This window comes from Siphateles boraxobius, unplaced genomic scaffold, assembly GCF_051911475.1.
Source record: "Siphateles boraxobius isolate OS27281-9 unplaced genomic scaffold, OSU_SipBor_1 53, whole genome shotgun sequence".
Lineage (NCBI taxonomy): Eukaryota > Metazoa > Chordata > Actinopteri > Cypriniformes > Leuciscidae > Siphateles > Siphateles boraxobius.
In genome coordinates, this window is record NW_027509175.1 from 4,390,181 (window position 1) to 4,411,849 (window position 21,669).

The 21,669-nt window shown below is 36.5% G+C and overlaps 2 protein-coding genes across 3 annotated transcripts; one reads left to right on the top strand and one right to left on the bottom strand.

The window, feature by feature from the left end:
- The first annotated feature begins 102 nt into the window (after positions 1-102).
- Positions 103-18,425, top strand: pde5aa (phosphodiesterase 5A, cGMP-specific, a). Of its 2 annotated transcripts, none has more exons than XM_077205085.1 (22): positions 103-322; positions 6,225-6,614; positions 7,480-8,050; positions 9,390-9,479; positions 9,650-9,730; positions 9,936-10,025; positions 10,747-10,884; positions 11,098-11,159; positions 11,381-11,465; positions 11,716-11,782; positions 12,303-12,478; positions 12,715-12,765; positions 13,071-13,217; positions 13,335-13,460; positions 14,246-14,340; positions 14,594-14,681; positions 15,605-15,705; positions 15,812-15,889; positions 16,188-16,251; positions 16,386-16,460; positions 16,608-16,691; positions 16,846-18,425. In XM_077205085.1, exons 2-22 carry the CDS (start codon positions 6,286-6,288, stop codon positions 16,990-16,992), a joined length of 2,745 nt encoding a protein of 914 aa, XP_077061200.1. In that variant the 5' UTR covers positions 103-322; positions 6,225-6,285; the 3' UTR covers positions 16,993-18,425. The 2 variants fall into 2 exon arrangements, with proteins under 2 accessions (XP_077061200.1, XP_077061201.1); XM_077205086.1 differs by lacking the exon at positions 103-322 and adding an exon at positions 2,471-2,534 and having other exon boundaries at positions 16,846-17,226.
- Positions 18,426-18,475: 50 nt separating this feature from the next.
- cxcl8a (chemokine (C-X-C motif) ligand 8a) lies at positions 18,476-19,547 on the bottom strand. The gene is made up of 4 exons (XM_077204923.1): positions 19,284-19,547; positions 19,006-19,138; positions 18,810-18,896; positions 18,476-18,680 (listed from the first exon to the last, which is right to left on the bottom strand). The coding sequence occupies exons 1-4, from the start codon at positions 19,345-19,347 to the stop codon at positions 18,668-18,670; spliced, it is 297 nt and encodes a 98-aa protein (XP_077061038.1). The 5' UTR covers positions 19,348-19,547; the 3' UTR covers positions 18,476-18,667.
- Between the last annotated feature and the right edge of the window lie 2,122 nt (positions 19,548-21,669).

The following is a 21,669-nucleotide window of genomic DNA, read 5'->3' on the forward strand; positions in this document are numbered from 1 at the left end:
CAGCATCACGATGTCACAGAAGCCTCCTACCTGCTTGACCAATCAGAGCTCAGCTATCCTCAGTTGCCCCTCCCAATGCAGGTGACAAGAGGAATGAGCTTAGAGAGGAGAGGAGAGTAGATGAGGAATCAGGGAGAAGCAAGAGAAGAGAGGCAAGAGAATCTGGGATGCGGTGGAGCCAGAGATATTCATTGGAGTGAGACGTGTGCCACAATGAGACTGATGGGAAATGTGGCAAGATGACATCCGAAATGGGAAGGATGGAATAGGAAATGCAGATAAAAGAAAGAAAATAATGGAAGGATAAATATACACATTTGAGGTAAGAGAACAGGGATGTACATGAATGTGAAAAGAGGTATGACAGATTGTAAGCCAATACTGTAATATGATAAAATTGGGAAGACATGAAGATCCTCTGAAAACTTGTTGACTTGCTCCCCCTAGTGTGTGTAGATATTAATAAACAGTAGGATGGGAAGTTTAGGATTGAACAACTGTCTAAACTAAGGAAGCAAACATTTGGGTAATAATTGTAAGGTTATATGCATAAACATTTCTGGTAATCTAAACTACTTAAACTACTTAATTTTGCCATTTCTGTAGGGAAACAATGAAATAAAATAAAAAAACTGAGGTTAACAAAACAATGCTTCTAACAAAAAATGACCAGGGTCGGCCAATAGTGAGCCTACGTGTGACGTACAACACAGAAGCACTACGCTATTACACTACGTTAACTGACTCGAGGCCAACAGGGAAGGAAATTAATAGTTGAAATAAAGTCGTTATTTTTGTTTGTTTTTGCGCACAAAAACTATTCTTGTCGCTTGATAAACTTAAGATTGAGCCACTGTAGTCACTTGGACTATTTTAACGATGTCTTAAATAACTTTTCTGGCAAGTTTCAATCCCTTATAAGCCTATGGAGGAGTGATCAAAAATAGATTTAATCAGATTTAATCAAAAATATCTTAATTTGTGTTCCGAAGATGAACGAAGGTCTTACGGGGTTGGAACAACATGAGGATGAGTAATTACTGACAGAATTTTTATTTGTGGGTGAACTATCCCTTTAAAGGTGCATTGTGTAATATTTCTGAGGATCTATTGACAGAAATGCAAAATAAGATCCATAACTAGTTGTGTATAAAGACTTTGCATAATGAACCGTTATGTTATTATTACCTTAGAATGAGAAATTTATATCTCCATAACCGCGGGCACATTGTATCGTCATGTTTCTACCGTAGCCGACAGCGAACAAACAGCGCTACAGAGCGCGTTTCGTCACTACCTTGAAAAACAAGTTTTCTGGTGTATAAAGACCTTACTTAATGAACCGTTATATTTGTATTACCTTAGAATGAGCAGTTTCTATCTACATACACCACGGATCCCCTTACATTGAAATGGCCGACATGTTTCTACAGTAGCCCTAAAAGGACAAACGCGTTTTGTTACTATGTTGCTCTTCGTGCAATTGGGAAGCAAGCTTAGTTCAGCGAATAAAACACTGACACAATGATGAACAAGTAACAATAATATTCGCAATAACATATAGTTTTACTGAATAATTAAGTAAACATAATTTCTTAATTTATCCTTGTAAAGAAACCTCATTGCTGAACTGGTAGCTCTCTGCTGTCTCAGACGATGACATATTTTCCTGTCGGCCACTGTAACTTTTGTTGGTTTCAATTCGTAATCTCACCACTAGATGCCGCTAAAAATCACACACTGCACCTTTAAGCCCCGAATGTTTTTAATAAAACCCCGAATATTTTGTTACCTTTTCTTTCTCATAGAGCAATACAATTAATCAGAAAAAATATATATAAATAAGATTACAGCTGCGATTCCCTTATCATGAAAGTGCATATTACAGTTTTATTTATCTGTTTCCCTTTGCATTAAAGGTACTTACAACGTGTTTTTGCAGCATTGCGGATTGAAATGTCTGTTGATGCATCGGCCAATCAGAGGCCTTTAAATGAGTCGCTGTGCTGAAGATGTGTTTTGTGCGATGTCACCGAGTTCTACACTTGCGCAAACCTGTCATTATTATTAGCAATAAACTTAAGATGCAAATATGACATTAACTGCAATGTATTTGACATTCTAAAATGTAAGTAGATAAACATTTAAAATCTGACAACTGTTTCACAATAGAAATGTTCAACTACCGAGTATCCGGTGACACAAATTACTCAACTTTTTTTAAAATTAAATGTTGCCTTTTTGAATTGAAAATATGCTATAATTTCCTTGAATCATGTAGAGAGAATGTATGCATACTTAAAAATAAATTATTATTTGCAGACAGTTTAAAATATTTCACAAATACAATAGGCCTTTCTTTTTCTTTATTACCTTAAATCGATTTTATAATTAATGAATTCCTTTAAATAAAAATTTTAGTTTGGGCTAAAGCCCTGAATATCCACTGACCTTAGAACCACCCCTGATGAATCGATACAAAATGCATCCGTTGGAAGTCAGGCAGTTGACAGAAAGTTCATCACGTCGCTCAGGTAGGCTAAATAAGGCAAGCCTCTGGTTTCTATTTTTTCTTCTTCTTAGGAGTACCAGTAGAGGACGCTAATATTAAATACATTTTCAAAGAGATGTAGGCTATTGGCATGGCGGTGTCACTTGAAATGCAATGCAATAAAAAGAAATAGTAAAGACATTTGAATACTTGGAAGTATTATACTTTACATAATTATATTATACTTTAGAAATATTGTACATGGTGTAGCCTACTTTTGTGGACTTTATAAATATTACACACAATATCATAACTAGTTGCATTTTACTACTTCTTTTTTGCTGTGAAACTTTCTTAGGGGAAGAGGATGTGCTTTCTAGAAAAAAGAATGTGGTTAAAGATGCTCATGACTGAGAAAAGTCCTGATGATAACATTCTTCTAAAACAAAATATTTTGGAATGTCATAATCTGTCGTATCATAAAAACTTTAAATGTTTTTAAATATAAATGTGTTACTTAAATGTGTGTTATTAATCAAACTCCATGTTCAGTATGTTCACTGTCCTCTTGCTCTGTTAGTCTTTAATCAGTTTGCTTATTTATCTGGCTTTGGATCATGTGGGATTTGTCTATGTATGTCCACTTCACATTTTCTAAAAGCTCTTTGGCAGGTAGAGTGAGTTAAAGACAAGAGTGCAAAATCATTGTATGTAAAGGATACAACATGCAGATGTACTTGGACACATCCTCAGTAATGTATTCTGGGGTCATTGGCTGTTTCGGGTCTTTCAACATCAGACACCCTTGCCCAGGCGACACGGCCGGAGTTGATCAGACCCCGCCTGTGTCCCAGCAGCAATTGCCCACGGTTCTGCCCTCTTAATCCAAAGCCACTAGTGGCTTTCTCTGCATCTTCGGTTGCAGATCTGATCGCCTTTCTCTCAGCTTCCCCTGTGATGCCTAGAATTTTGAACACGCTGCAGAGTGATTGCCATGCAAATCCTCTGCAGACAACCTCCAGAGACTCACAACGGGTTTGCCAGCCCTGCCTCCTACACTCTTCAACTAGCTCCTGGTACTTGGCGCGCTTTCTCTCATTGGCTTCGTTCCATGTGCTCTTCCTAAGGCACAGTGAACTCCAATAAGATCAATTTCTTGGTAGAATCTGAGACAATAATCATATCTGGACGAAGCCTTGTGGTTGGGATCTTTAGCTGTTTACCAAGATCTTCCAGGTTGCCAATCAGTGGCAGTAGTGAGGAGGCCAGACTTTGCTCTGGGTTGTGGAAAGGCTTTCTCTCCGGCTCTGAGAAACTTGATGGTCCTTGATTTGTGGTGTCCCTTGATGGTATTAATAGGTGTGGCTATGCTCTCAGCAACTGCCTGAGGCACCTGATCGTGGAGCCAGCGATAGCGCCCATCTCCAAGGGCTTTTGGACCGCTACTAAGGAGATGCTCTAGGGATCCCCTTCATGGACAAAGGGGGCAGGAAGGTGTCTCAATTTTGCTCCAGATGTGGGGGTTTGCTGGACTTGTTTGGACATCGTAGACAGTTTGGACTAAGAACCTGATACGTTGAAAGTCTCCTTTCCAGATGTTGGCCCAGGTGATCTTACGTTGCCGAACATTTTCCCATTTAGTCCAAGCTCCTTGCTGTCCCATTCCCACCATCCTGCTAGCTCTGACTTCCTCCACGCCTGCCCACACTTCCTCCTGAACAAGGTGTTGACGCTCTTTAACTTGAGCATTGTCAACTCTTGTTACCGTGAAGTAGCGAACCGGCACGTCCTGTTGCTATGGGCCCCACCAGTGCCTTTTGCCTCAACCGTGACTCAGCCACCTCCAGCGATTTTCCTGCACTCCATTTCCTGCCTGTTCGCACCTGTATGCCAGCTGCTGCCACCTTTGGATCCCTGGACTCTCTGTACTGCCATGCTTCCTGTGTTCTTGACACCATGAACTCCTCAGAATGGCTGTTAATTGGGATTTACAGGACATTGCTGGTGCCGTACAAAGCAGCAATGCTCAGACTGCGAGGTAACCCAAGCCATCTATCCTCAAACGAAAGTCTTACGGATTTGGAACTACACGAGGGTGATTATGACAGAATTTTCATTTTTGGGTTAACTAACCCTTTAACCCTGCTATAAAACTGTATGAACGCTTCTCAAAAGTTAATAACATGAAAAAAATTACAATTTTACCGTGCACTTGTAGTAGGCCCTAATAGACCCCTTTTCAGTTGGTAAACATGATGACATTTTTATGTGGACGGAGCTTAGGTGGAGGCAGAACGATCCCTCTGGCCGCTGCACTAACGCTAGTTTACTAGTTTTGTTAGCTTGTTTTTTAACAATGACGGGAGAAAATCAGATTTGATCTTAATGTGCAAGGTCACTCACTGTCAAGGACCGCGATTGTTATTTGCAAAAGTTAATTTTAACGGACGGAACCAGATTGGCCGACCCATACACACTCAGTCAATGGATGGATGATCTGACAGGATTAACGTTTCCTCGGTTGAGTGGCCTGCCTTCTACACCAACCTGATAGAGAAACCAAGCGTAAAGACAAACTGAGGGCATATAAATCTTTAGATGCCTATAACTATGAATGGTCTTGACTTGTGGCAACGTTACATTGCGCGGTCCTGCCCAGAGCCAAGGCCAGAAGACGACAATGTAAAGAGTGACATTACAGTGCACTTTTAATGATGTGAATATTTTCTAGAAATAAAAATATTTTTTATGTATTAAAATTATATTTATTAATTATGTATTTGATTATTCTTTCTTACTAGGTTCTTCAAAAAGTCTATCACAATCAATCACAACAATGTATACAATCATAGATGATTCACAAAAATTACAATAATTTAGAAAATATTATGCGATAAAATTTCAAATTGGATCCTGTAGGTGATTCTTGCAACCAGAAACACAACAAGATGACATTTAATAAAACTAATAATAATTTAAGATCCTTATTATGTAGCCAAATCTGCGCTGGTTTGTACCATGGTTTAGAAATATTGTACTTGGTGTAGCCTACTTTTGTGGACTTTATAAATATTACATCACAATATCACTTTAACATAAGGAGCTTGCTTTGGCATTCTCATTAAAAACAAGTTATATCATAACTCGTTGGACTTTACTTTTTTTCTGCTGTGAAACTTTCGTAGGGGAAGAGGAAGTGCTTTCTAGAAAAAGGAATGTGGTTAAAGATGCTCATGACTGAACCGCATTGGAAAGTCCTGATGATGACATTCTTCTGACATAAATTATTTAGGAATGTCAAAATCTATCATAAAAACAAATTTAAATTTGTGTTATTAATCAAACTCCATGGTCAGTATGTTCACTGTCCTCGTGCTCTGTTCTTGTCTTTATTCAGTTTGCTTATTTATCTGGCTTTGGATCATGTGGGATTTGTCTATGTATGTCCACTTGACATTTTCTAATTGCTCTTTGGCAGGTAGAGTGAGTTAAAGACAAGAGTGCAAAGTCATTAATAGTTCTCTGGGACACTAATCCATTTCCCTGAATGGGCAAAACAGAACCCATCTGTGTTATTTCAGGGATTTGTTTTATGTAACAGATTAGTCTCTAGATCCAATGTGAAGAGTTGAGTTGTTAGTATAGCTGGTGACAGCAAAGTTTAATCCTCTGACCTGCCCTGGACAGCGACCGTGCATCTGTGCTTTTCATCTCTCTTTTATCACTCCTTCAGGAAGGTCCAGCAACTTGCCTATCAGCATCTGTATTTGGAGAGAAGAAAAAAGAGAGAAAGCATGCCATGTCTGCACACGGAGTCCCTGTCCTCTTTGCCCGTTGAAGGCAGGTATGGAGTCACCTCAACCCACAGGGGGTCTCAAGGGTCCAGGTCCAAATCTGGTAAAAAAAGGAAGAATGGAGAGAAGGGTGCTCGAGTGGAGAGGAATGACAGCGAGAAAGAACAGAGTGTTATAACCAGTGCTGGATGGTTCTTCACACCGCTCTGGAACCCAGGTGCCAAAACCCAGAGACTGGGATTCAGGATGGGACGGGAAAGCGAGAGAGTGAAGGCATGGCTGGATGATCATTCAGATTCTGCCAGGTCTTACTTTAGCAGATCTTCAAGGTGAGCAGTGTAGTGGTGTGAATCTGCGAGTGCGTGAAAAAATCTTGTTATTAAATGATGTGATGTGAAGCATTTTTAATCATGCATATTCATTCTTCAAGTCATAAAGTTAGAAAATTGCATAGTCAGAAAAATTGTTCTAAATAGCACCAGATTATGTTTCTGCGAGGTCAGTTTTACAGACAAGACTTAAGTTAGTACCAGACTAAAAGGCATGTTTTAACTGAAAGAAACTTGCACTGACATATCTTAAAATATGTCAGTGCCACTGTTTTGTCTCAAGATGCACACCAGTAATGTTTTTTCTAAGACACATTTATTAAAGCTAATTATATGACCTAATTAATTAAACTAATGCATAATCACAGCTTAATCTATTCTAAGTACTGTCTGTCGAACCAGGCCATAATGTTTTTGCCAAACTTGTAAATGGTTGTGTATACAATTTATTGACCTGTTATTTATTTAATATGGCACACTCAAAGTTTTACTTTTATAGTTCCATTAAGCCTTAAACACCAACACAAAGAAACTAAGTAGTAAAGTAACTTTTTCATTATGTCAGAGTTCGTTCCTTTTAAATAATTTTAAATAAAAAAAATAATACATTAGCCAGTAAGGAAATCTTTTTGAGAGACATCATAAATGATCTCACAGACAGTGTTTGATGAAAGGACCACCATAGTTCTTCAGTATGATTTTTAATTTGGTATTTTGACAAACAGACCTATGTTCTAAGCTGGAAAACATCATCCAAAACACAAGATACACTGGTGACCACCCACAATTGTCTTTGTTAACAGGGATGGCTTTGCCCAAATTGCTAGCATTGCCATTTAATCTGCTGCGTCCCTTCTCTTCTTAGATATTGGGTGAATGGTTGTGTAGAAAGAGCCCAAACTGCCCAAACCCTCATAACTGAGCCAAGGTCTAGGATGACTGTTCTTGGCAGACGCAGGGTGTCCCACCCTATGTGTGGGCCCTATCGAGGGATTCTGCACCCTACCACAATGAAAAGACCACACTCCTTCTTTTCCGTCCATCAGATTAATAATCCTGAGAGTTTGGATTTTTCACCTTGTGTGTCAAGGTCAACGTGTTTGCCATATTCTCTGAGCTCCTCGAGACCAGCGGGACAGTGTAGAAGAGTCAAGTCCTGTAACTTCATGATGCGGCTCATTGGTGGTCCGAATAGACCTCTACAGAACAAAAATATCCGTCTTCAGGTCCTGCAACATCTTTGTGAAATCACTCAGGCTCAGAGTTGCTGTTTCTCAATGACGACCGTGGACAAAACGGGTGTAAAGTGTTTGGGTCCTGTCTTCCAATCAAATGAGGAGTCTGTCTACGACTACACACAGGCAGAGTGGGACAAGTGTATTATGGGATATGTGGTCAGCACTGGGAGGCCTCTTAACATCAGGGATGTCCGTGAGGTAATAAATTAAGGTTTTTCCATGTCTAAGATTACTCAGACACTTTAGGATTGACCTGAACTCATTCTTTGTACTCAAAACAGACTGAGCGTTAAAGGATATCATAGGATGTAAAATTCACTTTTATGTGGTGTTAGCATATAAATGTGTCTTTGCAGTGTGTGGACACAATTCAATTCAATTTTAATTTATTTGTATAGCGCTTTTCACAATACATATTGTTTCAAAGCAGCTTTACAGAAAGTGCAGAATGACATTAAGAAATAAATAATCATAAGAATGAAATGAAATGAAGAATGAAAAAACAGTGTAAGATGAACATATTTGAAAACATGAAGATGATTGATGATTAGATAATTTTTTTAAGTGTCTTTTGTGACTTAGATTTCATTATTGTATTTATTTATGTATGCATTATAAATATTATATTAATAAACAGCCAATACCAATAAGCAGATTGCCAATACATTTCTATACTATTTTGTAAATTAATTAAAATAAAACATTTCGATTGAAAACAAATCATTTTAAAATCTACAAGTTGCTTTAGGCATCACAACATAATTCTGTACAGTATGAAATAAGCTATGAGCAGATGAACAGATATACAATAAATTATACTTTTTTTCTCTAAATAAATTCAAATGAAAACACTAGAAACTAAAATAAAATTAAAAAATGATTTTAGGCCCCAAAACCTATTATAGTACAATATGATAATGGTTATTCATTTTGAAGTTTGATAAAGATTACATTTAACAGTTTTATTAAATTCTAAGTGTTTTTAATGATAAAATTTAAGTGAGCATTATATGATAGCGAGGGTAATCTCAAAGTAAAAATAGGGGAAATGAGCATGCACAATTAAATATTTAATGTTGACAGATGGATACATTAAAAAATAATAACTTATATATACTTATGTTATGCAAATATATCATCCTCATCTTTAAGTTTATTGGAACTGAATATGCGTGGGAACGAGAGATAAGATTGCATGCACTTGTGAGTCTTTATACGCGCGCTCTGAGGCATATCTGGAAGGGAAATCTTCTCTGATCCAAGTTTAAACCCTGTTTTGTTACTGTGAGAGCTGATAGAATGTGAGAAGAGAGAGAGACAGAATGAATAGTGCAGAAACTTTACAGAGACACGGGTATTTCTCTCAGAAACATGCCACAACTCTCATCTTTGTCTCTCTTTCAGGGTTCAGCCCCATTATGCCTTTGAAATTGCTCATGTTTGTCTGCGCCCAGTTATAAAACAGCATACGCAAGGTTTTAAACTGATGTGTTGTACTGAATAACTCAAATAACTGATTTGAACTGTCCTTTTATAGGATCCAAGATTTCAGATTGAACTGTATGAGACAGGAGAAGAGACACCCAAGAGTATTCTCAGTGTGCCCATCCTGAACCACAAAAAGGAGGTTGGACAGTTATAAATATATTGTCACTATGCTATATGTCCAGTATTGCATTAGTACCACTAACAAGATTGGTTGTACTAAATGTATATTGTATTATTTGTATCTGTAGTCAGTCTTTTTAGTAATGAACATTCATTTGTTTTTAACTGTCTATGGACTGATTTTGGCAGGTTATAGGTGTCATCATGGCTGTGAACAAAAGCAGGCGAGGCACATGCGTAGACAGCTGTTTCTCTGAGCAAGATGAGAAAGCAAGTATTGAGCAATATTAAACATGGCATACATTTTGCCTTTCAAAAATCTAAATTCAATAATACAGAGCACATTGTTAACTACACATGAAATTTGAATATGAATTTTGTGACATAGATCAGGTATCTCTAATAAATAATAAAAGCTAACTACTGTCATGTGACTTGAATGGAGTCAAAGAATGAGACATTGTTTTGCCACTAGGTGTTGTCGTCACATATGGTGTTGTTCGGACTGATCCTGGAAAACAGCCAGCTGTGTGAGAGTTCTGAACAAGAGAGCAAACGCAACCAGGTAAATCACACAGACTGAACATTTATTCATTTAGACACCTTTATGTGTCTTAATGTGACCCTTGATCACAAATCCAGTCACACTGTGTGTAATTGTGGCAATAGCTAACAATACATGGGTCAAAATGATAGATTTTTCTTTTATGCCAAAAATCATTAGGATATTAAGTAAAGATCATGTTCCATTAAGATATTTAGTAAATTTCCTATCATAAATATATAAAATATTTATTTTTGTGAGTGAATGCAGCACAATGGCGAACATAAATGGACAACTTTAAAGGCGATTTTCTCAATATTTCGATTTTTTTGCCCCCTCAGATTCCAGATTTTCAAATAGTTGTATCCCGGCCAAATATTATCCTATCGTAACAAACCATACAACAATGGACAGCTGATTTATTTAGAGTATAGATCTCAATTTCAAAAAATTGATCCATGGAACTGGTTTTGTGTTCCAAGGTCACAAATAGGAATGCTTCAACATAAGTGATTGCTCTGAAGTAGACATAACTGACAGAACTAACTGAAAATAAGATATATTTACAATATACAGTACAATTAGCAATTAACTTAAAAAGTACTGAAAAGTGGTATGAAGTAATACCATGGTGGTATGATGTATAAATCACAATGATTTATTAATCCTACATTGTGCAGTTACGTTACTTTAGGACTCATCTTAAATTCACTATGGCTATAATTGTGGATTTGATTGACAGGTTCTGCTGGAGTTGGCCCAGCTGGTGTCACATGACTACCCCTCTGTGGATGACATGCTCAGCAAACTGGCTGCTGTCATCCTGCCAGTGACAAAAGCACAATTCTGTACTATTTTCATCTCAGATGACAGCTCCACGGTAGTACAAAAATGAATACATTTATGGAGAATGGTTCATTTGTATATTAGCATCTGTTAAGTGTTGGTTTTGCTCTTGCTTAAGTCGTTCACTCTCATTTAATTTCTTGTAAAGGCTAAAAAACAACACAAAGCTCATGAAATGCTTATGAAACTGAACTACTAAAAACAGCTTGATAAGTTGACTGATAGATCCAGGGTTTATGTCTTGAAGGGGCCTTTCTCAAGGATGGTCCATATAGAAGTAACCAATCGCTCTGTCCAATATTCCACAAGGTAAATAAATGTACATTTATAATTTGATCACGACACACAATAACATTTACTTTGGTTTGTTTGAGCACATAATGTTGAAAGTCATATAATAATAGTCTTCAGAATTTCTCCCTAAAACTTTAGCAAACAAAAAATAAATAAAACATTTGTATTCATATGCAAACAATGAGCAATTTTATGTCAGTTAAATTTAAAATGGCAGATGTGAATGTAATCTTCAGGGATTGTGACACCAGTGACATCAGCTACATGTATGCTGTTCATGTGCAAAACTCTATGGAGACGCTGAACCTTGTCAACAGGCCTGTAAGTTGATCTGACTCATTTAATAATTGTCACTCTATTATTTATATAATCCTACCAATAACATCTATTTATACCTGCTGGTATAAATACTTTTGCTAATGTAGTGATTGAGATCATATCTCTACTTGTAAACCAGCAATGACATATTGTCATAGTCTTTCTTCCTTTTTTAAATAGGCAAAAACATATCATCATCTGACCAAAAAGTACCAATTTTTTTTTCTGACATGCACTGTTTTTGTTCTCCAAGCCCCAGATTTCCAAGGTCCCTCAGATCAGAAGTTTGATCGGCACACCTCTGAGAGGCAAACAGAGAGGTAATGTCATTCAATAGGTAGATCTTTCCACAGTCTTGTATTGTTCCATTGAACGAAAACTCTGTCATCATGTATTCCCAGAGGATGTTTTGGTTGTTCAGATTTTTTCATTTATAGCTCAAGAGATCATATTATATTATATTACATACAATAAGAGTATACAGCTCTAAATTTAACATGGAATACATAATTCAGATCAGAGTTTAGAGTTCATATGGAAATCCCAGACTTAGAAAATCTGAGCACAGTTTGTGATGTTGTTAAGATTGGTTTTTAATCCTGTTCGAAGAGGAGACACATGATATAACTGGGGGTCTTTTAACTCTAGGGTCAAAAAGTCTCTATTTGCTCCCTTTTTAATGTCATTGATGCAGTTAAAAAGATCTTATTAGCAATTGGCCTCAGTTCAAATATATTACACATCCCATTCTGTTCATCTCTAAAGGAATTTAAAGGGTTGACAATGATACTGGTATGAAAATAGTCTGTTTAGACAGTATATACTGTTTTCTACTTATAGGAGTGTGCCAGATAGTCAATAAAAGAAACGTGGCCCTTGCTGAGACAGAAGTTTTTAGCCGAGCTGATGAGCTCCTCCTGGAGGATTTTGCGGTGTACTGTGCTCTAGGATTGCAGAACTTCAACACGCAGCAGAAGGCAGATAAAACCAGAGCCAGGCTGGCTGTAACTAATGAGGTAGGAAATGCCATCAACATTCCTTTTGAGTCACTGGAAATCACTTCATATTGTAAGAATAATGAGTAAGTGATTTGAATGCTGACTCAGCAATCACACAAGACACTTGATTTACACTGGAAAATCTAATATTTGAAAGTTCTACAGAATTTTTGCAATGAACATACTGTACATAGTTTTTCTTTTTCTTTTCATGATGTGTATGTATATGGGTGTGTTTGTGTTTGCACCTATAGGTATTATCTTATCAAATCTCTGTTTCACAAGAGGAGATTCATGACTTGGAGGTAACATTCTTTTTTAATACTTCCTTGTATTTTTCTTGAGAAGTACCTCCAATCATTCTATAACCGCACATACACTGGTAATGACTAAATTAACTGATTTATAACTTACTTATAACTTAAGCGTTAAAGCCTGTAATTGTTGATGTGATGAAGGAACTTGCAACTTCCTGTGGTTAGGATTGTTTATTCTTGTATGTTTGTGGTTTTGTGAGTTGCACCATTCAACCCAGGACATTTTTTCAGTGTGTCATTTGAAAGATTGAATCAATAATCTTCCCATTTCCCCTCGCTTTCCTCTCCTCCAGGAGTCCGTCATCCCGTCAGCAGATGCTCTCTGTCTACTGGATTTTGGCTTTAGTGATTTTGAAATGTCCCAGACTGCCATGGCTCAGGCCGTTGTGCGTATGTTCCTGGATCTTAATTTGCCCCAGGATTTCAGATTTGACTACAAGGTTTCTGGTTTAATCCTGCTTGGCTTTTCTAAATAACTAAAATCACAATCAAGCTTTGAGTAATATACTTGCATGTAAGCTATGGATCTAGAATTGGTGTTTCCCTTTCTTTTTCAGACCCTGTGTCAGTGGGTTTTGAGCATAAGGAAGTGCTACAGGAACAATGTAGTCTATCATAACTGGAGTCATGCATTACGTACTGCCCAGTGTATGTTTGTCATGCTGCAGACCAAGGAGCTAAAGGTCAGAATCATAGTCTGTCAATAAACAATTTGTCCTAATCTTTTTTTTTTTTTATGTTTTTTTTTAATTAAAAAAAATAACAAATCCTTTCTTCACGGGGCAATTTGACCTCCATAGAAATGAATGGAATGCGAGGAATGCTTCAGTGCACATAGAAAAAACAAAAATGCTCAAAATTCAAACTAAAACTGCTAAAACTTTACCAAAAAATTATTTTATATTGTCTACATATGTACCTGGATGTATACTAAAGAGAAATGACTTTAGGACCCAGCGGAACAGGTAATATGCTCCAAACAGAGCTATTAGGCCATCTACTGTAATGGCAAGAGTCATGAAACATTATTTCATTTTTTTTTTTTCATAAGAGGTCAGCAAAGACACCCAATGTAAGATATTTTGAGCTGAAATTAAAAGGTTTACCATATGCATGAAATTATATGAAATTCAAATTATTTTGAATTTAAGTTGAAAGAATGTGAGGAATGTGCTTAAATGACTATTTATTATGAATTGAAAATATATATATATAATACCAAAAAATAGACAAAATATTATAAAAATGAAATAAAATAAGCTTTCTGGACAAAAAAAAAGTGTAATTTTAGAGTTTCGGGTCATTTTGACCTGCGAGGGAAAGATGTGTTACAAAGTGCGAGGGAAGGATGCGGGTTAAGCAAATTATTAGTTAATTAATCCATGTCCTCCCAAATCTCTGATATTTCATTGCCCTCACATTTGGTGTTATTCCAAGTTTACTTAATCTCTCATGTTCTTTAATCCAGAGTAATTTTAGCAGTCTGGAGGTTCTTGCTCTCATGATTGCCAGTCTGAGCCATGATCTGGACCATAGAGGTGTGAATAACTCTTACATAGAAAGGTAAACTAGTACACACTTCTCGAACCCCCAGTTTGATAAAGAACATCTCTAACTATGGTGGTATTATAAACATTATTCTAAACTTCAGTAATGCTATGCAGCTACATTGGCCTTATAAGTATTTGGACACACATTTAAACACTGTAAATTGCCTTAATATTTTGTCCTGGCAAATAATGCATTCTTACAGTCTGTAGTGCATCTTGGTATTCTCTTTTTCTCTTTCCCCTATGCTTCTCTCTCTGTGTTTTAGGAGTAACCAGCCTCTGGCACAGCTGTATGGTCACTCATCCCTAGAGCACCATCATTATGACATGTGCCTTCTCATTCTCAACAACCCCGTAAGATCCCATAACATCTATACATCCTTTCATCCATCCATCCATCAATTCATAATATAGTTTATCCATCCATCCATCCATCCATTCATAACATTGTTTATCCATCCATCCATCATCCTTAACATCATTTATCCATCCGTCCATTCATCCATAACATTATTTATCCATCCATCCATTCCTAACATCTTCCATCCATCCATCCATCCATCCATTAATCCATCCATCCATCCATACATACATTCATAAAAGAATCTATCCATCCATTCATAGCATAATTATCCATCCATCTATTCATAACATCATCCATCCATCTATTCATAACATCAGCCATAACATAATTTATCCATCCATTCATAAAATAATGTATCCATTCATCTATTCATAAAATAATTTGTTGATCCATCCATCCATCCAATCATAACACAATTATAATCCATTCATAATATAATCCATCCATCCATCCATAATATCATTTATCCATCCTTCCATCCAACTATTTAACCATCCATCCATAACATAAATTATCCATCCATAACATACATTGAATATCATCCATTCATAACATACAATAAATATCCATCCATCCACCCATCCAGTTGTCCATCCATTCATTCATAATAGAAATCATCCATCCATCCATCCTGTTATCCATCTATCCTGTTGTCCATCCATCCATCCATCCATCCATCCATCCAGTTGTTCATTTGTCTGTCTGTCTGTCTGTCCATCCATCCAGTTGTTCAATTGTCCATCCATCCAGTTGTTCATTTGTCCATCCATCCAGTTGTTCATTTGTTCGTCTGTCCATCCATCCACCCACCCATCCAGCTGTTCAGTTGTTCATCGATCCATCTATTCCTAAATTAATGAATTCATGTCCATGCACAGCTGATTCATACTTCCCACCCCTCTTCTCCTCTCAGGGCAGTCAGATTCTGAGCTCGCTCTCATTGAAGGAGTACTGGGCCTGTGTGCAGATGATTGAGAAAAACATTCTGGCAACAGACCTTGCTATGTATATAGAGTAAGCTATAATCATTTTCCAATTGAAGCTATAAACAAAGATGTTCACAGAAAATATGTTAAAACACAACAAGCTAATGTGGCTGTATGGGTTTATATAACTATAGGAAGAGAACAAAGTTCTTTAAACTTGCTCAGAATAACAGCTTTCTTTGGAAGGATGAAGGACATAGAGAACTGCTGAGGTAAAAAAAAAAGACAAAATATATTAGAAGAATATGCACATTAATGCACAACATTCACTCATTTATGACTAAAAATAATAATGAAAAATACATTTCATCTGATGCACATTCTCCCATACAGTGTAACCCACAAAATCCTACACGTTTCTTGTACTTCAAAAAACACATACACATTTGATTTATTCTGTCGTTTTAACTGAATGCAGAACAGCACAAGAACAGGAAACACTCACCACATTTTTGTTCGCTTGTAACCATTTCCTGTCTCTATATTAACTGATGTTCCTGATCTAAATAGGTCAATGCTAATGACAGCAAGTGACATATGTGCAATAACCAAACCATGGCCAGTTCAGAAGCAGGTGAGCATCTCCCACACACACATTTGTATGCATGCATGCAGATACACCACAACCACACATGCATTCAAGTGTAGAAACACACACTTGTATTCGCACATACACACATTTCTCTTTCTTTCTCATCATCTCAACAGATTGCTGAACTTGTGGCAACAGAATTTTATGCACAAGGAGACAGAGAAAAGTATGAATTCAACATCCAGCCAATTGTAAGTTTAAAGTTATGTATTAACTTTCTCCACTTCATTACTTTTGTACAGGAAGATATTATATTGAAGAGGAAGAGGGGGCATATTATATTATAGTTTCCAAAATAATTATCTTTTTTACAAATAGTGTTTCTCTGTTTCTCACAGAGTGTGATGGACCGTGAAAACTCCTCTCGGTTACCTCAAATGCAGGTTGACTATATCGACGGGATTTGCTCTCCACTCTATGAGGTGAGGGCCTGCCTGCACACATCCTGTTAGAAATGTGTGTCAGCATGTGTTTAGTGAGTAAGAGGCATTTCTGCTGCAATGCTGTGCCTCCGTCTTGCAAAAGAAGAATATAGTCTATACCTATTCTTTCTCTCTCTTTGCCCTTCTTTTCCAGGCCCTGGCCAGCATTTGTGAGTCCTGTTCTCCTCTGAAAGAAGGTTGTAGAAGGAACAAAAAACAATGGCAACAGCTGGTAGACAGCAGAAAGGAAGAAGAAAGCTTAAAAATGAAAAGACACAATGGAGAAAGGGAAGGAGTTTAAATCTTTCGGGGGGGGGGGGGGGGGCATTCATAGAGTAGACGAACAAGAAAGAAAAAAAGACTCAAATTCTTACTGATATTCAGATTAATACTATTTATTATGACATTAAAAACATTAACCATTTCTTATGTACTAAAATTTTTAACACTCTCCATCTGGTTTATATTCAACACTAAAACAAAGAAAAAAGGAAAAAAACGTAACTACCTAATGTAATAAAGGGAAAGAGATGACTGAAAGAGATTGACGCAGGTATAATTTGTCATAACCAGTTATGCCATCTATACCTGCCATTCTTGATCTTCAAATGAACCGCAGACTGTGTGAAATACCATGTACTCAAGACTAGTTCTTGGTTGGCTTTGTCATACTAAATGTATCATTACTAAATCATTTTCATTCCTCAAAAAAAAAAAAAAAAAAAGGATTCATTTTAATTAAATTCATAGGCTTTTAAAATGGAGAAGATAAAAACTTTGTTTATGGAGTGATTTTAGTAATACAATTATTTTGCATATAGAACAAGAAAAACAAAAGAGTCGGTTATGTTTTTTTCTAAACACTAATATTGTTGCATTTAATTGATTTATTAGTCCCACATTGATTATTACAGGTTGACCTGATAATCTAACATCACAGCCATGCATGCATATTTCCTGTCATGAAAATGAAATACTTGTCCAAAGTGCAATGAAATTAGCGGCAGATAATGTGGGAGTGCCTGACGGTGCAATAGAATGGTGTTTTCTCTTGATGTGGTCACAAGTTTTCACGTGACCACGGGCAACATGTTCAGTCTTGTATAGAAACATGTTTGCCAGATGTGCCTTTCTAACCTTCTCAGTATGCAGGGCAATGCTCTGAGAGACTGACAGTAGAGCTAGTGGCTCAAACACAGATAAAAAAAAACCCTACAATCAGATTTTATTCAACCTTTAAATCCACGTCATTACGGGAATATAACTCATTTCTAAACATCATATGCATTTGTAATAATTATATTTTATTAAATTATAAAGTGATTATTTTCTTTCTATAAGGACCCAAGAACATACAAGAGTCAGAGTAAATCCTCTGTTTACAATGATTTAAAAAATGTGGCGGTAAAAAGTGGTGAAGCGATCTTAAAGCCTCATGTTTTTATTTTATTTTTTAATTAATAACTGCGAACTGTCTTTTTCAGCTAAAGATACACTCAAAACAATTGGACCTTGAATAAGCAATGAACACAGAAATCTAAAAATGAACCATGATTTTTTGATCATGAAAAGAGAGCCGTTTCATTTTTCTTAAAGAGTAAGGTGAAAGTGCATTGCACCCATCTAATCATTAAAAATATATTAATGTTTGTTGTCATTGTTTTAAACTGGTTGTCATTGAGTTTAGTGCACCTTTTTTTAGCATAAATAAATAAAACAGGCTAAATAAGCAAATATGTCTTTAAATGTGTAAAATACGACGAAGAAAAGTAAATGTCATGAGATTTTGTACAAAATCATTTTATTAAAAAAATATATAATATATAAATACATAAATATAAATACTGCACAATAATTATGTAACCAAAACGGAACATTGAACAAGCTGTTTTAAACATAAACAAGCAGAATGGTGCCTATCAGCAAATGTCAGATGTGGACAGTGTATATCGTCAAGCTCAACATGATCCAGATATTCATTGTGTTTTGCTGCAAAACAAAAATACATTTATTTAGAGGCCATATTATTTCCTTGAGAAGACCTGATCATTTGTAGGCTATTTTTCATTGGTTGTACTTTTTTTCCCAAAAAAATGATGAGAATTTATTGACACTTACTTGGCAAGGATCTTCTCAATGACCTTCTTCACCCAGGGAGCAGTAGGGTCCAGACAGATTTCTTTCTTGGATCCCTTAAGGGTGGCGCTAAAAATTAAGAAGAAAAAAAAGCCCAGTAAGAACCATATTTTTGATTGTATTCATCTGGATCTATGTAATCTGTAAGTGTTATGCCATTGTTAAGGTGTAAACTTACATGATCTCTGTGTCTTTACAGTGTGGGCTGGGAGGGAAGAGCTCCACACTCTCTATATGTTTACCAATGCGTCGACTCTCTGTTTTAATGCAGTGACAGCGTAGATCTACACCCACACCTCTAAGACTCATTCCTGAAAGCAAAATCACAAGAATAAGTTAATATTGTGTTATCACATACATGCATGACTTAATAAAGTGCATATTATGTACAAACAATGGTTACTGATTAACCTGAAAAACGTTTTATAGCAGAATTTGCTTTTGCAATTGACTTACCTTCACCAATGGTCAGGAATGCCAGAGCAACAATAACAAAGACCGAAAAGATTTTGCAGTTCATTCTGCCAAAGTGAAGCTTAGATTTACAACTGAAAACCACAAAAGGAAAAGTATTCTTGATGCTAGTTGCTTTAAGTGTTCAGTTCTGTTGATGAAGAATTCTGTCCACATTGTGGAGATTGCTGCTCTTTTAAAGCTCCGTCCTGGAAGTGAGTCAGGGAATTGCGCAACATAGGCCTATTCTTTGGGAAAATTTTTGCTGATGTCACAAGGATGTGAACCATGTCACCCGCAGCAGTTATCCATGTGACATATCCAGATAAAATGAATGAGCTTCAGGAGATTTTGAATCGATCAACATTGACATGTGCGGATGTAGCCTATAGGCTATGACTTAGCATTTGGTGTTTTTTCAGTTATAGGAAAAAAAATAAAACAATCATTCAAATCACATTTATCAAATCTGATTAAACCCTATTATTGAATTTTGCAAAACATTAATACAATACATAAATTACTGCAGATGCAGATACAAATTTCACCTACTCTTAACCAAATAAACAACAAACTGAGCCACAAGCTAGTTATAACTCAATGTTAAACTGGTCCTTATAGATAAATTAATAAGCCAAATTAGGGGTTTTCAAACTGGGGACAAAAAAAAGCAGGTGAGATTCCGCAAAACGTCTTTTACCAGCAGGCTCAATATATACACATATTTATGTATTTACATTATCTGGCAAAAACACAGGATCTCTTTTAGCCACCAATAAAAATAGTAAATATGAATGTAATAGTATCCTACTTATTTAACTGCATACAAATAGCGACCAACGGCAGAAAATAATTAAATAATAGCCTATTATTTTGTAAAATTATTGTAATAAACATACAAATGATGCATACGGACACAAAATAATCGAGGAATCGTTTTATTCAAATAGTGCATTTAAATGAGTCGTCTGAACGAACCCGATCACAAAGATTATTTGGACTTTCCAGAGGAAGTGAACCTATAGGCTATCTTTTTTTCTTTTTTTTTTTACAGTCTATTTCCAATGTGCAGATGTGGCATATTGTCACGTTACACTGATTCTTCTCTCGGAAAAGTAGCATTTTACTGGAAAGATACTGTTACATACCTTTCAAATTGAAATCATTTGTCGCTATACTTTCAGTTAGGCTAGGCTACTCCACCACAAAACTCAAACTGTCATGAACGCCAAACAAAACTCCTAACTTCCTCACAAGTGAAACCAATCCTTATATAACCTAGGCCTATGTTTTTTTACGGATTTCTATGCTTCCACCAATATTCCCTCTGTTTTCTCTCACCTTATTTTTTCATTTCCTCGAATTTAAGCAAATAATTAACTCACCAGAAGGCCTATAGCCTATTTTTTATACAGGACTTCCCGAGGTTGTGACTGGGTCGTTATCAGTTTTGCTTGTTTGTGAACAGTCACTTACAGTCTGAGAATTGTTTGTTATCGTAAATGAGAACATTGATGATAATGACTGCTTGTGTGAACACTGCACAAATGCTGTTGAAAATGAACATATTTGAAAATGGATGGAACGGTAAAATATTATCTTAAATGTTGCATTTTCTATAGACAGTAGAGTTAGTGTGAATGTTAGGTAATATAGGCTATAAGTCGCTATCCACCTTATTTTTTCGCGTGATTTTTTTTTCCAAACCACTTCAGCGGAAATCCCGCCCTGCAGCCGATTCTAAAGTTTTCATTGGTCATGTCAATCACTGTACTGATTGCCTACACCAAACACTGATCCCTAAACCTACCCGTCACTGTAACCTAAACCAATGAAATCGGCTGCAGGGCGGGATTTCCGCTGAAGTGGTTTGGGAAAAAAATCACGCGTATAGGCCAGCCTACTTGGAATTGAGAAACGGCCTATATTAAACGGCTGCGACAGCTCTTGCGTGAAAAAATAGCGACACAAACTTCGGACTTGCGTCCTTGGTAGTTCGGACTTGCCAAGTTCGACTAGGGAGAACGAACTCCCGAGGACGAGAGGACACGAGTCCGGTATCTGCAAATGGAACATCGGCGTTCTTGTTCGCGTCACTCAGCACGCTCTGGCTACTCCGGTTATCTCTGTATGTATATTTTAGGCAACAATAAAACGAAATATGGTATAAAATGTAATTAAACACTGATCTGCCTCTTTATTTCATTTTAAAAAGTCTTGTGGTTCAGACAACGCACATTGATTATCTTCACTGCATAGCCTATATTTAGGCTATAACAACACGAAATATAAAAAACAACCCTGCTTCTTTTTGTTTTAATTTAAAAAATATGAAACATGATCGATCATTAAAACTGACATTTAACAAACAAAGATTTATTATACATGC